An 18,242-nucleotide genomic window follows, 5' to 3' on the forward strand; every position below is an offset into this window, starting at 1 on the left:
GATCGTAGATCCACGAAAGTCATAGTTAAGTTTTCCATTAACAGTGATTATTTGTTTGTATATTGTGTAAAGAATTAGCAACTAACATATTTTATGTTCATTTTATTAATGACAACCTAGGGTAACTTTGCATTAATTATACGAATGACAGTTGTAACAGTGTCCTCTGTATTAAAATAAATATTCAAATATTCTTTTAATGTGTGACTTTAACTAAATAATTAACAAAATATAAATAATGAAACTTATAAAATATAGGTAACTAATATATTTATTCATTTATTTTATTTTATTTTATAGTGATCCACTATACTCTTATACTATTCTAAAGACAGTGATCAACTTTAGCGTACTTAGACAGGTAACTTTGATCACATTTAAAGAACAAACGACACTCTTAGAAAATAGCAATTCTGTTTTTCTTTTTTCTGAGCTAATTATGGATGACAGTCTGTAGTTCAGTGAGTTGCTATGAATCACCTATGCCATACCATGGAAAAATAAAAAAAACTAGTCATCTATTTTTTTGAAAATTTATGTGGGAAGATGGCTTCCCATGGACTGTGAGATGATCGTATCAAGTTTTTAGTAATGTTTTTATTGTAAATATTGACACTGCAAAACAAAATAAAAAAGTAAACAGCATTGCTAGATTATCTTTTACTCACAAAATATTAACAAAAATTCAATTCTAGATGCTCTGGAACAGTCTGAAACATGGATCTACACACAAAGCCACATTGCAATTTGAGCATATTATTCTCATCCTTTTTCCTTCTTTTCTTGTACTGCACATATGACAACGTCTGTACTTCACAATTTTCTTTGGTAGATGTTCAGCCATGCTGTCTGCTTTTTTTAAAATGAATACAGGTGGACATCCACATCATTTCACGAGAAACCTGACACTAATTGTCGTGTAATCTGTAAATGGAATGTTAGCTGCTCTCCATTTCCTGTGACCGCTGCATGCATTATAAGCACATTCACAATGGCAGCATCAACCAGAAAATAAAAAAAATTCTGTGCCACCATTTCTGGTTGAAGAGATCCACATCACCCATTACACTGTTGCGCAAACTTATGGCACTTGGTCAAGCAATACTGCATATGGAATCATCTCTTCCTTTTCTGGAAACCAATGTTACATCCTTGGGAGATGTTGCTGTGGACAAAACTGTTATTGTCATTATGACTTGCCACTTTATCACAACGACTGAATCTTTTATCTGCACCTTGAACTCGCCTCGTGAAAGTTTGCTATTTTCCTTCATCATTTCTGAAAGATCTTTCCTGTTGACCCTTGACAGTACCTACAGAATATATTCAATTATCCAGAAGTGTTTTCATTAGGGTGTACAAAGTGAAATGGTTGCCAACTACTACAGTAAATTAACTGTTTTTCAAAGATGAACACAATTCAAGTACAGCCCTTTCACCAAGTGGAATATTGGCAATATTGTCTTCCCCTTTGCACAACAGATATGGAACTTCAGTAGATAGCTTGTCTTAGCGTGAGCCAGGCATCAGACCTTGTAACCTTTTTTTATAGGCTTCATGAGTATCTTCCCTTGAAAGATTTCATAGCTTCATCAACGAATAATCTGCCTAGATCATTATATGCCTCTAAGAAAGTAGCATTTAGGGTGTCAGTCAGGGGCCTCACTTTGTATAGTTTATCATATCCATAAGCAGCCTTCCCCACTGCCTTCGAATTATCGATCAGATGAAGGTTTTATAAAAATTTTTGGACCGTTTGAGAGTCATCTCTTTCGACACTGCTTCGACACGCAGAAGGGTATCTGAACTCCAGTAATTTGATAAATGGGGCAATTCGTGGATGCCTGTAATGATAAGCAACCCAATAAATTCTTTTATTTCAGAGCCTGTTGTGGCCACCAAGTTCTTTGTTCTTACAGGTGTTTCAGAGCTCAGTCGAAAATTGTATCGCTCTTGGGATGCGTACAAGTTTGTTTGTTCTACAATATTCTGAATGATATTTTCATTGGAGATCTCAAGAAAATACTCATATGAACGATTCGTTTTAGAGGATGCTTTCTTTGGCAATGCTAAGCTTTTTCTAACAGAATCTATGTCTAAACACTAAGGCAGTGTTTCATCCCAATCAGTTACAGCACTCTCATCATTATCACTCAAAGCTGGAATTTATTTCGACTCTGTGGGAGAACTTGTGAAGACTCCAAGTACTGAAACATTGTTTCCTATTGAAGGCACTTGTTGTTGAAAGGAGCAGGAGATTGTGGGTGGATGGTCAGTATTACTTTCCTCATCAGTTAAAACATCGTATGATTCAATGTCAGAAACTGACTCATTCTCAGGAAGTGAGAAGAGATATTCTAGCACATCTTCCTCTCTGGTAAAGTAATTCTGCAGATACCTAAGCTAAGTGAATATACCTAATAACACATCAATAAACAGGCCTATTGTCTACACTAAAAGTCTGAATAAGTGCCAGACGTATGGCGCCGTGGGAGCAAATATTCCCACATGTTAACAACATATTTTTGACGTGTTGGAATGGACTAGAAAAGTTATTTCATGCGTTAGCATGAAGAAAATTGCATAAAATATCGAATAAGTATCGTGGAGTTACTTACAAATGCAATTGTCTGCAGATATACAAAAAAAATCACGAAATTACATCAAAACGACGTCTACTTGCCACCAGATAGAGCACAACAGACATACAATGCTCTGTCGATTGTTGCCAGAGTGACTGCTGGCAGCGGCGGGAATTTTCATGTGTTTCTCATTCTAGTCTACAGATGGCAGGACCAGTGAGACGTCCCTGGAGGACTAACCCATAAAATCTACATCTACATCCATACTCCGCAAGCCACCTGACGGTGTGTGGCGGAGGGTACCCTGAGTACCTCTATCAGTTCTCCCTTCTATTCCAGTCTCGTATTGTTCGTGGAAAGAAGGATTGTCGGTATGCTTCTGTGTGGGCTCTAATCTCTCTGATTTTATCCTCATGGTCTCTTCGCGAGATATATGTAGGAGGGAGCAATATACTGCTTGACTCTTCGGTGAAGGTATGTTCTCGAAACTTTAACAAAAGCCCGTACCAAGCTACTGAGCGTCTCTCCTGCAGAGTCTTCCACTGGAGTTTATCTATCATCTCCGTAACGCTTTCGCGATTACTAAATGATCCCGTAACGAAGCCCGTTGCTCTCCGTTGGATCTTCTCTATCTCTTCTATCAACCCTATCTGGTACGGATCCCACACTGCTGAGTACTATTCAAGCAGTGGGCGAACAAGCGTACTGTACCCTACTTCCTTTGTTTTCGGATTGCATTTCCTTAGGATTCTTCCAATGAATCTCAGTCTGGCATCTGCTTTACCGACGATCAACATTATATGATCATTCCATTTTAAATCACTCCTAATGCGTACTCCCAGATAATTTATGGTATTAACTGCTTCCGGTTGCTGACCTGCTATTTTGTAGCTAAATGATAAAGGATCTATCTTTCTGTGTATTCGCAGCACATTACACTTGTCTACATTGAGATTCAATTGCCATTCCCTGCACCATGCGTCAATTCGCTGCAGATCCTCCTGCATTTCAGTACAATTTTCCATTGTTACAACCTCTCGATACACCACAGCATCATCTGCAAAAAGCCTCAGTGAACTTCCGATGTCATCCACCAGGTCATTTATGTACATTGTGAATAGCAAAGGTCCTATGACACTCCCCTGCGGCACACCTGATATCACTCTTACTTAGGAAGACTTTTCTCCATTGAGAATGACATGCTGCATTCTGTTATCTAGGAACTCCTCAATCCAATCACACAATTGGTCTGATAGTCCATATCCTCTTACTTTGTTCATTAAACGACTGTGGGGAACAATAAAAAAGCATAAAGTTGGATCGACTTTACCCTCTTTACTGTATTACATGTACGAAGAAAGATAGCATGAATCACACAGACCTTTTTTGCCCGCGGTAGCGACTGCAGCAATGTCCGATTTTTCAGGATGGACTTGTAATTTTTCAGAACTCATTGATCCGTCTTCCTTATGATTGTCCAATTAAAAGTGAGCTTCTAGTGGATCGGAAGGAGGCATATAAGTAATAACTCTTCTCACTGTGTCTTTAGAAAAAATTGCTAAGTGCAATTACAAGTGTGTATTCCTAACCATGATCAGCAAAATGTGGTTGGAGGAAATAAAACATTACGTTTCGCAATATCGCAGAATTAGAGTCCTCTTTAGAGCGAAGCTTGCATAATCAACGGAATAAGAAAAACACTGTTTCCTGAATGAGTGATTTGGAGCAAACGTTGATGTTGACTTTTCTACTGACTTTCGAATTTGGCGGTTGCATACTGCGCAAGCCCCGTTGGCGGGTACGCCATTTGTTGAAATGGTTTTCCTGGTAGCTTAATAAGTCTGCCATATCTGCTACAAGCAGTCTCCAGTTTTTACAGTAGCTCATCTGTTTCAGTCTGCACCATGACGTGGGGCTTTGTAACTTGTGGGCCAAATGAGGCCCTCGTCATTTCAGGTGAGAAAAGTGGGCGTGGCGTTTGTTTGGAATCTGATCTACGTAATCGTTGATACGGTTGATGTTTATGTGAGGCTATGATGCTTGTAGATGGAAAAGATTACACCTGGAATGCTGCTTTTATTTATTACCAGTTTGTGATACTGTAGCTTTACATTCCTCCATCTCCCAAACAGAAAAGTGTCTGTAATATGTGTTCTCTGTCCCTTCATGTTATGCGTCTTAGCACGGTAGTGTTGTCGGCAGCTCCTTCAGTGAAAAGATATAATTGTTGATTCAACTGTTTATCCGTGATACCGAAAGAAGAGCATTGAAGTGTGAAGATAGGTTCAGAGCACTGTTATTCACGCACAAGACAATTTGTCGCCGGCGATTGCTATTAGTTCTGTGTCATTTATTTAGTTCACAAGTAGCAAACGAAGGAGATTAAGTTCTTGCTATAATGCGTAATAAGTGAAAAGTACCATAAAAAGCTGCACTAAAATTATTTACTTCAGTTTTGTCATGTAGGTAATATATGAGCAACTATTACGCACCATTTTTAGGGCCCTATTAGCACAGAGTTTAGTGCAGTAAATTCTAATAAATTTTGCTAACTTATTATTGAGCATGTTATGGTAACAAAGAGCGTTTGCCTTAGCGACCTTGGTAGAAAGCTTCAAATATACACAAAAACCTCCGTTATTACACTGTCACTTTTTGTGTTATATACTAATAAGTTTCAAATAAGAAAATTGTGTGTAAGGTCGGCATTTTGGCATGTAATTCGGAATATCATTACCTCTACTAGAAATATGCAACATGTATGTAATACTTACTAAGGTGTGTTATGAAGTTTTTGATGTGAGCGTTGCCCCTACACACATGCAGTACATTGTTCTGGTACCAATTTTGAATGTATTGGTACATGAGAAAAATAAAGTGTTCTGAGTGATGACTCTCCTTACTTATTGTTTTTGTACCATAAATTGCTATTTATTTACTGCTGTGTAAAGTACACCAAAAATACATTATGAGTAGTGCTGTACTACTCACACTAAGAATTGTAGAAATTACTTGTATATTGGGGAAAAGAGACACTTTGGAAATAAACCTCTGTTGCTCTTCCTCTGCTAATTAGCTGTTGTTTTTATCCAGCGCTTCAAACATTGCAACACTTGGCGTTACTGGATGGAGTAACGTGTAAAATAAATGAAAGGCAACCATTCACCTGTAAGTGACCGATGTGTGGAACATAGAAACACAGAACAGAAAGCAGTATTTACTCTAGCTTTTGGGGTCTTGAAGTTTCTGTATTAGAAGCACACACATTCACCAATCACACACATATCCGAATACACACACCAATGGCCACAGTGAGTCCCACTTTATTTATACTTTGTATACATTGGAAAAGTCAGAACCTGATTAGCAAGAATGTTAAAATGTAATTTACTTCCATGAGGCCAGATTTTCAGTTAAATTATAGAAATAATCGCTAATAATCTACTCTTTTACACAATTTTGTATGTCTTGAGATTTTCAGTTTTCTGACTGATGGCTGTAGGCAACCTTTTACAGACTTTTATAGCAGAATATAAAAATCCATTCTGAAATCTACAGACAGATTGATACTATACAGGGAAAGAGTTTTTGTGCAGTGTATTATAAAATGTGAAGTTGGCCGTTAATTGAGTTTTGTGATCATCTTACTGGTGTGTAGTTTGCAGTGCGTGATTGGTGGTACTAATTTTTTGCTTGTGATATTTGTATAGTCTTCAGTCAGTATCATTTAATATTAAGAATGAAGGAACACCACAAAATTTGTGTAAAACTCGCAGCAAAATGTACCCAATGCCTCCACACATTCCTTTCTCAAATTTTCTACTTATGCAGAAATAGAAACGCGATAACTGTATAATTATATGTAGGATTAGACCTTTGATCATATGCAGCCACATACTTCTGCTTTGCGTGATCATTTTCATTTAAGGTTACAGATTCCATTTGTAGTTCTAGAAGCTTTTTTGCTGAGTATAAGAAATGTTCTCTCAAAATTGATTTAAGTTCATTTTACAAGGATTTTTTATTTTGTTGATGTTTAAAATGGCCAAGTAGACTATTGAATAATGTAACTTTCCTGTATTATCCGATATAGGGCTGTTCTGGACTAGACATGTGAATATTACAGGTGTTTCTCGTGTTTTTGCTGTGGGAATGTGTATCACATTTTCTCTGTCCTGTTTAAAATACCCGAATTGTGATTAGAGATACTGGATGTCAACTTTGTGTTGTAACATAATGATGACTTGGTATGTGATGTTATACACGTGCCATCAGTAGTCGAACAGAACACTGGCAATATTTCTTTTGCATCTTTATTAGTTTTTGGAATGTAGGTAGTGGTGACAGACTGATATATCATCTACATTTGTACTCTGCGCAAACCACCATGAGATGTGTGGCAGAGGGTACGCCCATTGTACTAGTTGAGGCTTTTTTACCATTCCATTCACTTATGGAGCATGGGAAGAATGATTGATTGAACACTTTTGGGCGTGCTGTAATTATTCTAATATTATCCTTATGATCCGTGTGTGAGCAATGCATAGGGGACTGATTCAGATTCAGAATCCTTATTAATCATTTGCATTATTACATGCAGTAGACTTTGTCAGCTCACTTGACCTATTAGTTTTATAAAATACATTTTTACATATTTAAGTTGATATTGGGCATTTCTAAAAATTCTTCTAATGAATAGAACAAGTTAGTTAAAAAGAAGTTGTGTAACTTTTCCTTAAATACTTTGAGTGGCATGCGTGAGGCATGTTTAGACAATTTGTTATATATTTTAATTGCTATGTACTTACTACTATTTTTAGTTGTTGTTGATCTATTTTGTGGCAAGAGCAGAGAAGTACAGATTTTTGTATTGTAGTCGTGCCTTTGATTTGTTACAACTAAATTTGGTAGTTCAGCAAGTATGTTGTTAGCACTTAGAAGAATAAATACAGTGGCGTCCAAAATTAAAGCATCAAACAGAAATTTTGCAAGTTTGCATTTGTTTTGCCACGAAACTGTATAAACAGGTGACAGTAAAGCAGTAACAATGTAAAGAATAGAGAATGTAAACAACCACAATATTGCATAATGGTAGACAAGAATGTTCTTCATTTTTTTCCAACTTAATAGATTTGCATGAACATTCTGACAACTGGTTAATGTGCTCAGTATGGGGTGTGACCACCTCTGGCAGCAATACAGGCCTGACAATGATGCGGCATGCTGTGAATGATGTCATAAGTCTCATTTTGATGCAATAATGCCCATTCTTCCCGCAGAGCTACTTGCAGTCTTGTAGAGTGGTTGGTGGATGCTGATGTGATCTAAGCCATGTCCCTAGTACTTCCCAGGCATGAACAAGATTTTTACTCTGAAGCATAGTGTGTGCTCATATGAAACTTCCTGGCAGATTAAAACTTTGTACTGGACCAAGACTTGAACTGAGGACCTCTGCCTTTTGTAGGCAAGTGCAGTACCAACTGAGCTACCCAAGCACGACTCACAAACTGTCCTCACAGCTTTACTTCCGCCAGTACCTCGTCTCCTGTCTTTCAAACTTCAGTTTTAATCTGCGAGGAAGTTTCATATCAGTGCACACTCTGCTGTAGAATAAAAATCTTATTATGGAAATGTCCCCCAGGCTGTGGCAAAGCCATGTGACCACACTATCTTTTCTTGCAGGAATGCTAGTTCTGCAAGTTTCACAGGAGAGCTTCTGTGAAGTTTGGAAGGTAGAAAATGAGGTACTGGCAGAAGTAAATCTGTGAGGATGGGTTGTGAGTCATGCTTGGGTGGCTCAATTGGTAGATCATTTGCCAGCAAAACGCAAAGGTCCCCAGTTTGAGCCCCAGTCTGGCACACAGTTTTAATCTGCCAGGAAGTTTCATCCCCAACATGCTCTGAGATTCAAATTGGACAAGTGAGTAGGCCACGCCATGCGTGCAATATCTTCCATTTCCAAGAGGACATCAGTCACGTGTGCTCTATGAGGTCGAGCATTAGTGTCCATCAGTATGAAGTCTGGGCGCACAGCATCTCGCAGCAACCGCAAATGAGGTCCCAAGATCTTATCACGATACGTTACAGCAGTTAAACCTTGCCAATTTACCTATGTAATTTCATGAAGAGGGGTTCGAGTGGTAAACATAATCCCTGCCCATACTGTTCAGGATCCTCCTCAATATCAGAGTCTTTTCACAACGTTTGGGTCCCAAAATCACGTAATCATGCACCATATTCCCTCCAGATGCAAATCCATTGAGAATCACTCTCCAGACGAAATCGGGACTCATCTGTGAAAACGTTTGTCCACTGTTCGACTGACCAGGTGGCATATTGATATCAATATGCCACCTGGTCAGTCGAACAGTGGACAAACGTTTTCACAGATGAGTCCCGATTTCGTCTGGAGAGTGATTCTCAATGGATTTGCATCTGGAGGGAATATGGTGCATGATTACGTGATTTTGGGACCCAAACGTTGTGAAAAGACTCTGATATTGAGGAGGATCCTGAACAGTATGGGCAGGGATTATGTTTACCACTCGAACCCCTCTTCATGAAATTACATAGGTAAAAACACCTTTGCAATTACGAAACATTTGTAGGCTACAAAGAAATGTGCATAATGTTCAAATACAGTATCCAAATTAAGAAATGCGATCCCAGACTGTTTCTGTATGCTGGGGTTAACAAAATACATTATTTTGTATACTTCTGTGTGACACCGGTGCTTCATAGTTCTAGAGATGCTCCTCTTTTCGCTTAAGGCCGTTTGCACTTAGCAGTTGAAAGCAGTCAAAAGCACTGGCAGGTGTCAGAGATTTCTTTAATTTGACTCGACTATGAGTGTCTTAGTAGTAAAGAATAAATGTATTAGAGCTTTGTGCATGATGCGGCAATTTTTCAAGCATCTCAGTGTTTATGACATCGTATCTGTGTGCAGTACTACAATATACTTCTGTAAGTGCATTTAGTGGCATATGTGGATACTGGGTGTGAAATTTATTGCAAATACAATTAGTAGTAAAGAAGTAATACATTCAAATGTCATGCATGATGCGGCAGTTTTTCATGCATTTCATTGTTCCTGAGATATGTTAGGTACTGGTTGTTACCCCCCCCCCCCCCCTCCCCCCCCAGTGATTGTTGCCAGACAGTAAAAGATATGAGTACCTAGTTTGGTTGAAGTTGCTTCAGCGGTTGAGGAAGAGATGTGGTGACAATGTACAATACATATGGCTAACAGTTATGTTCTTTGTAAGGATTTGAAAAAAAAAAAAAAAAAAAAATGGGGTTTACCACAGTGCTGGGCAGTGGTGGCTGGTTATCATGTGCTAATGTGCTTTAACACAATGTAAATACCACACTAAGATTATGCGATTTGTCTTCGAATGCATGCTGGTGTGCTAATAAAGTGGACAAAAGCTTGTTTTGTAGCATGCTGTCTGTGATAACTAGAAACCTGTGTCGAGTGCTGAAATAATGGTCGGATACGTTACAATCAGCTCGGGCTAAAGAGGGCTCTTCCAGTAAACCTTTAGAGTAGTATGTGAGATCTAAAAAGTTAGGTAGATGTACTTCAGATGTAACTCTTAACAACGGAGGAGTGTGGGATGATGCTCACCAGTTCGGCTTGGACAACACTGAAAATTTTGGAATATTTGAAAAATATTTTGAACAGCTCCTTAAATGTCCAGAACCAATGCAAAAGTTTGAATACTCAAACACTCAAGAAAATCTGGATGACTTACCCCAACTATCAAAAAAATCGAAGGCGTTATTAAAAACCTTATGAAGCTAGTGGAGAAGACTATTACAGCAGAACTTTTGAAATAGGCTCTACTCAAAAGAAAAAAGAGCTAAAATTAATCTTTGAGAAAACTTGTAAAACAGAAAAACTCCCAGGAGAGTGGCCTTGATACAACCAGTACATAAAGAAGGCAATAAACGAGATGTTAACGACAGAAGAATTTCTTTGCAACCAGTTGCATATAACATATTTTCCAAGATTGTACTAAACAGAGTAGAAATAACATTGGAGGATAATTTAGGTGAATATCAATATGGTTTTAGGAAGGGCAGATCATGTTCTGGACAAATATTTAATCTGAAGTCGATCATTTGCCACAGATTATCGAATTAGAAAGGTCAATATTTTTCCTTGAAACTGATTATAAAGTACTGTGAAAGCTTAGAGTACAAGTGATTTTGAAAGTGTCATGTCATGACTCCACCATGGGGAAGTGGTCTAAAACATAGAGTTGTAATTTATGAATCCATTTATTATTCCTGCCGATACTATATATAAAATCAAAATTACACCATTTCTCTTCAAATGTGTGCTGGAATGCAAATAAAATGGATGAAAACGTATTCTGTAGCCCTCTTTGTAGGATAATTAGAAACCTGTGTCAAATACTGAAATGACAGTCAGCCACACTAAGAAGGTGAGGCCACCACAGAAGAAAATCCTACTTGGATTACCGTCACCAAGACTAAGATGTCAGGAAATCTCATTGACATTATCATCAATGGTCATCCTGTCCAAGTGCTAGTAAACTAGTGGGTATCCTTTAGCTAAAGAATACTTTCTTCTGTGATCTCTCTCTCTCTCTCTCTCTCTCTCTCTCTCTCTCTCTCTCTGTGTGTGTGTGTGTGTGTGTGTGTGTGTGTGTGTGTGTGTGTGTGTGTGTGTGAGAGAGAGAGAGAGAGAGAGAGAGAGAGACTTTTAACATATGTACGTGCCTTAATAGGGTAAAAGATAGATTTGAGCGATGTTAAAGGTAACTGCAATGAACATTGGTGCCATACCTAGCCATGGCAACTGAAAATCAAATGCTGCCTCACTGTGGAAGCACAGGACATGAGATAGAGTATAAAAACACTAAGGTCATCACTATTGCTTCCTTCTTCTGGGACTGTGTTATCAATGAGACCATAGAGAGCCATAGATTTGGTAACTTAACCGGCAGAGACCCAATTCATAATCTCAGCAAGATGCAGGATTTGAGGCTAATATTGCTGCTAGGTCTTTTGCATGCAGTGTGGTGTATTGGTTAGACTTCCTGGCTGGCATGAAGCGGGTCACTGGTTCAAACCCTACCATCAACAGTTACTTGTCATTTCATATTTACTGCTTCTGGAAGGTTCTTGAAATGTCTTATGTTTGTAGTATTTGTATATCTAGAATATTTTATGGTTGTATAAATACTGGCATTCTGAAGTATTTGGATGTTCATATAAATAACTACTTTCTCCATCCAGGACTTTAGTTCAGTTCTAGCTGTACACTGGTCTCAGTATCTCGGTAAAAAATGTGCTTTCAGTGGATCCCAAAACAGCAGTAAATCATCTACACATCAGTGTTTCCTGGAGACACTGGTCAAGACCTGACAAAATGGCTGAAAGGATTTGACCAAGTCATCAAATAAACCAGGTGGGATGACATGATATGTTTGATGTGTAATTTTACTTAGGTAACACAACTCACCAGTGATTAGCAAACAATGAGTAGAAGCTCCATCAATAGCTGGGAGAAATTTCAGGCAGAACTGAAGAAAACGTTTGGTGACAGTAGTAAGAACAACTGAAGAACAGGGTTCAGAGTCATGAGGAAATTGCAGTCGTACATACAGAATGTCTTGGCCCTGTGCCACATTGTGAACCAAACTATGACAGAAATTGAAAAGAACTCCCACTTGATGAAAAGACTCACAGAAAACATGTACAGTGCTCTTCTGGTATAGGATGATGAATTCATAAAGTGGTGCCAGCGAATCAAGGAAATGCATCATAAAAGGACTGAACAAAAGAAGTATGACTTTTGACTACCGTATGTGGTACAAATGACAGTTGAGGAAGACCACCATGAACTTTTCTCTCTCATATGCCAGATAATAAGAGAAGAGGTACAGTAATTTATGGCAGCCAGGAATATCACACAGAGTACACAAAGGATAGCAGCCATGAATTTCAACCCCACAAATCAGGAAGTAATAGAGAATGTCAAACAAGGGTGTTTTGATCTTTAACATCAATCTCCACCTCTAGTAGACTGCGCCATGAAGTATGGACTTGGCCATTTTGGAATAATGGTATCCGACCAACGCAGGTAAAATTGACACTGCCAATTACACTGCAACGGTGAAAACAGATGTATGGAAGACAGCGGCCAACATACTGGTATGTTTTCACTGTGGGTGCCCTGGACACATTGTACACTACTGCAGAGAACAACATCAGTGTTCAAAACTATTAAACTGCAAGACATCCACCATCTCAACAGTCCTAGTCATGCCAGTCAATGACAAATGATTATAGTCGATCTGTGGGATGAAGCCCATCACTGTACCATGCCCAAGACCACTCCATAAATGTGCTGTAGCTGCTTCCCATCACCATAAAGCCAGCTACTGACGGACTTCAGAAAAACTAAGCGAGACAATGATCTATGAGACCACCGCAGAAGCAAATCATGCTTGGATGACAATCACAAAGGTGTTAAGGGGCCTCTGACATTATCATCAATGGTCATCCTGCCAGACCACTAGTCAATTAGTGTGTGTTCTTTAGCTAAAGAATACTTTGTTCTGTGATATGAAAGTGATTGTGCTGAAAGTCGCAAATGGAAAATATTTACAACCAACAGGGACATGTATTGCAAGAATAACTTATTAATGACAGAGCACAGCTCTTTAAATTTTTTGTTTTACGTGGTCCACTCACAATACTGTAACCACTGCCTATGTTCAGCATCAATGTGCAGAAACCTCTCACAGATGGGAGATGGCAGCACTAGAAATAGAGGGTATACAAGGTGGTCCATTGAGAGTGACCGGGCCAAATATCTCCCGAAATAAGCATCAAACAAAAAAACTACAAAGAAAAAACTCGTTAGCTTGAAAGGTTAAACCAGATGGCGCTGTGGTTGGCCCACTAGATGGTGCTGCCATAGCTCAAATGGATATCAACTGCAGTTTTTAAAATAGGAACCCCCATTTTTTTATTACATATTCGTGTAGTACATAAAGAAATATGAATGTTTTAGTTGGGCCATTTTTTTCGCTTTGTGACTGACAAGATCTAGATCCGGAGTGCTATAATCAGCTCCAACAAGTGCACTTGTCTCATGCTCAAGAACATTGATGTGATACAATGTAGCTAATATTTTTATATGAATGACATAGCAGTGCCTTTGAAAATGATGGAAAGTCAAAATGCGTAAAGCTGATGAAAAACAAAAGTGTGGTCAAGACATAAGTAAAGTTATTAAAAGTGCATCCAGAGGGCTGCATCATCTCATAGGGTTTTCATGCAAATTGCAGCTGATTGGTATTTATTATTGTGGAAGGTTCTTGAAGTATCTCATGTTTGTATATTTGGAATATTCAATAGTTATATAAATAATAGCATTCTGGAGTATTCAGTATTTGTATAAATAACTGCACTCTCCATCCAAGAGTTCAGTTTGGTTCTGGCTGTACATTGGTGTTTGTAAGAAACATGTTTTCAGTGCTAAGTGTTGTACTTCACTGATGACCGTGCCTTTGGCTTTCGACTTGATTGTGGTTTTGACATGACGATAGAAAAAATTGCTGAAATGAAATGAAATGTCATGCAGTGAGGGTCTCCCATCAGGTAGACCGGTCGCCTGGGGCATGTCTTTTTAGTTGACGCCACATTGGCAACTTGCTTTTCAATGAGGATGATATGATGATGAAGATAGCACAATTGCTAGTGAGTGGAGCAAATTTCTGACCCAGCCAGGAATCGAACCCAGGCCCCTTGCATGGCATTCTGCCATGCTGATCACTCCGCTATGGAGGTATACAAAAAAAAAATGCTGAGGACAGTGTAACAACAGTAGTAATAAACCATTACTTGGAACTTTTGGATTTGCTCTCCCTCTTGATGGCATATTTTCATTGCATTTATAAAGAGTGCAGTGTTACTGGGTGCTGGATCTAACTACTGCTTGATTATGCACACAGTCATGTTTTACTGCAACACAGTTACCTGCTGAGATTTTCCAAAACAGTTTACATCAATATCTACAGATGACTAGCAGGAGCTTAATCAAAACCCCACAGATCCTTAAAAAGCCCCATCTTCCTTCAATACCCAAGAGCCCCATAAAACTTGTGTATCAGGAAAACATCAAACAACATAACAGTACAAATATGTAGTCAATAAGAATGTTTCTTGCCAATGAAGAACCTAACTACTTTGCAATGTTATAGTTATTTTGAAGTATAGTGAACAAATAATACAAACAATTAATCTTTAAATCTTTTTGTAAACTAGACATTCTCATTTTTGAAACAAAGGAAATTCAGTGTAGTGTAAATTTCTTGTGAAAAAGCATTGTTTGTTTCTAATAAGACAAATGAAGGAAATCTGTGACCATTGTGGAAAAGTGGTGGAAAAGTGTTATTATTCTGTCGATGAATTCATTGAGGACAGCTTCACAATCTGAACACAGGGATTGTAATACATTTATTATTTTATGTACATGTGTAGCTGTAACTTAGAAATGTAAAATATAATGTAAACTTTTGTAGTTCTCTTAAAAAAGTGAAAAAAGTTTCTTTTGTAAACCTTGACATGTCTCCTGTACATCAAATCAAATGATTTGAAAATTGTATGTAATGAGATGAATAAACCACATAACATAACAGATATGTTCAACTAGGCAGCAACCAGAGATAGTGGTTATGTGTGCATGAGGTGTGCCTGCTTGTGTGAATGTGTACCTGTTTTTTGCTAAAGAAGGCTGTTCATTGTGGCTGTCTGCAACTCAGCGTGTCATCGTTAGGGTGAGTAGCAATCTGTCCTTTTCGTAATGGGCTTTCCATTGTTTGATTTGTGTTCAATTATTGGTAGGCAAGTTATGCTCGCTTTTCGAATATTGCTGTATTTTCATTTGTTTGTTTCTGCAGATGCAGGAGTAAAGAACTAACTAGTGAGTTTTCTCAAACTTTCTATCAAAGTTGTCAAAGCTCCCTGTAATTTAACCTAACAATGAGTGTCTCTAATTTCAGGTTGCTGCTACAATAAACCTCTTCTTGTCCCTGGTGGCCGAGCCTTTGTGTGGCCTACTATTCAGTGTGTTCAAAGGTTAGTGATAATTTACAAAAAATATTCCAATATAGTGAAGGTAGCTGTACTCGCCAGGTGGAAGCAAAATTTTTCATTATTTTGCATGAGTGCGTACAAAAAACACCACACACATGTGTGCTTAATGCAAAATTTTACTTGTTGCATTTTTTAAGTTAAAATTCATAAAATAAGTACATCACATGACAAAAGGAGTATTCTGAAAAGTTGCAAGACACCATCACAGATGCGTACTTTCATAATTCATTGCTCTCCAAGTCTTCAGAATATGATATTCACTTTAAATTCACACAAAAAATCCTCACAAATGCTTGTTATGTTATTTCATTGTTTATTACATAATTTATCCTTTTTGAAGTTGGTCCAATAGAAAAAGAACATAATTTATAAGCACAACCATACATGGTTGATCACTTTAGTTAAACTCTTGCTCTAATATTTTACTTACAACAGAATGTAACATTTTCAGTGTAATTAAATATACTGCATGTTAACAGGAAGTGCGCACAAGGAAGAGAATAACAGGATCTTCATCTCTGATAACTTAAGTTCTTTCATTTGGAGTAATGGGCAGAAAAGGTATGAAGGAAATGCAAAATACAGAGAAGGGCCCCCCTGCGGGTTCGGGTGTAAGAATAGGCCCGCAGTATTCCTGCCTGTCATAAGAGGTGACATAAGGAGTCTCAAACGTTTCAGACTTTGTGATGGTCACCTTTTGGATTGACCTCCATATCTCAAAATTCTTCCAGAGAGTGAGCCGATTGGGGAAGGGCACCTTACTTGGTGCATTGTGTCCATCTTGCGTTGAGACCTTTTGCCAGCTTATTCATCGTTGCATTGCAGTCCTGCCCACTCTCCATCTCTTGGGCATGGATACGTTCCTGCATACATTTTCCGCCATGCAATGTGCAGTGCCGCTTTCTGCACTGACGACGAACATGGACTACTTGTCACCTAATATCCAGCACGATAGCCAGTCCATTGTGGTGGGGCTGCCATGTACCCTGTTGGTTGTAGCCCCCTGACAACACAGGGATCACTCTGCTGATGCCTGCACTGTTAAATCCCCATGTATGCTAAGGAGTGGATGCCTATCTCCCTGGGGCATTGGGACTCCCGGCAATGGCCATCCTGCCAGGTGGCCCTTGCTGAGGCTGGGTGGCACCCGTGGGGAGGGCTCTTGGTCAGGGTGGGTGGCATCAGGGCGGTTGAACCACAATGAAGTGTGGTACATCATCTCTCGCTGGTGGCCAGCCGCCAGCAGTCTCTAAGCATTCTCGGGCTCAGTTTAATGCTCAGAAATACGATCCAAAAACGTTCCCCTCCCTTGCCACACCATGGGAGGAGCGTAAGTCTCAGGATGGCAGTTATGGCTATTCGCCCCGGTTCCTAGTTTGTACGAGAGCTGATGGGGAGTCTTTCATGTCCACAAAGCCTCAGTTCTTCGTAGAGCATTTAGAGGACAAGTTTGGGGAGGTGGAGGGCTTGTCCAAAATGTGCTCTGGGTCAGTTTTGATGAAAACGGCATCCTCTGCCCAGTCACGAAGGTTACTTGCTTGTGACTTGCTTGTGGTGTTCGGTCATAACAACCTGTCCTTTGTCAAAGTAGCGTATGTCATTGGATTTCCCATTAGTGGCTTGGCTCATCCTGACTGCAATTGTGTCAGGTGGAGTTTGCGTTTATGTCCTGAACTCGTTATGTAGTGAACCTGTGCCCCTTCAAACTCCTCTTGAAGTTGTGCCTGTCGACGACGCAGGAAATAACTGTCTGCAACGTATATCTCCCTCCAGATGGTGCAGTACACCTGAATGTATTGGCTGCACTGATTGATCAACTCCCTAAACCTATCCTACTTTTGGGAGATTTTGATGCCCATAACCCCTTGTGGGGTGGTACCAAGCTTACTGGCCGAGGCTGAGATGTCGAAACTTTACTGACGACCTCTGCCTCTTAAATACTGGGGCTGCCACACATTTCAGTGTGACTCATGGTAGTTATTCGGCCATTGATTAATCAATTTGCATCCCAGGACTTCTCCCATCTATCCACTGGAGAGCACATGACGACGTGTGTGGTAGTGACCACTTCCCCATCTTCCTGTTACTGCCCCAGCGTCAGGCACACAGACGTCCACCCAGATGGACTTTGAACAAGGCGAACTGGGGAACTTTCACCTCCGCTGTTGATTTTACTTTACCATACTCATACTGCTTTCAGCCCACCTCTACTACAGATGAAGTGTGTCTCTCTGAGTTTCAAAAATTTAACATAATATTTGGGAATAATTTTTGATGGATGATTTATGTGTTTACCAACCCTAAGACACATCAAATCAAAAGTCCTCAAAGCACTCAGAGTGTTACAGTAACTCAGCAACTTTCACGTGGGGCAGAGGGACCATATTTGATATAATTCTACAAGATTTACATGTGATCCCTAAGGGATTATTGATGCCTAGTGTATGCTTCAGATTGAAAATTATATTTCAAAATTATCAACACTATTCACCGTGCTGGTATAGAGCTGGGAACTGAAGCATT

General features: G+C 39.1%; 1 protein-coding gene across 1 annotated transcript in view; it reads left to right on the forward strand.

Moving 5' to 3' along the window:
• The first annotated feature begins 4,362 nt into the window (after positions 1–4,362).
• Positions 4,363–18,242, forward strand: part of LOC126412958 (flotillin-1) — a 139,633-nt gene continuing 125,753 nt past the window's right edge. The window contains exons 1-2 of the mRNA XM_050082853.1: positions 4,363–4,538; positions 15,626–15,701. Of these exons, the coding sequence (XP_049938810.1) occupies positions 4,487–4,538; positions 15,626–15,701 (128 nt within the window). The 5' untranslated portion in view covers positions 4,363–4,486. The remainder of the gene's footprint in view (positions 4,539–15,625; positions 15,702–18,242) is intronic.

Source organism: Schistocerca serialis, chromosome 1 (genome assembly GCF_023864345.2).
Source record: "Schistocerca serialis cubense isolate TAMUIC-IGC-003099 chromosome 1, iqSchSeri2.2, whole genome shotgun sequence".
NCBI lineage: Eukaryota > Metazoa > Arthropoda > Insecta > Orthoptera > Acrididae > Schistocerca > Schistocerca serialis.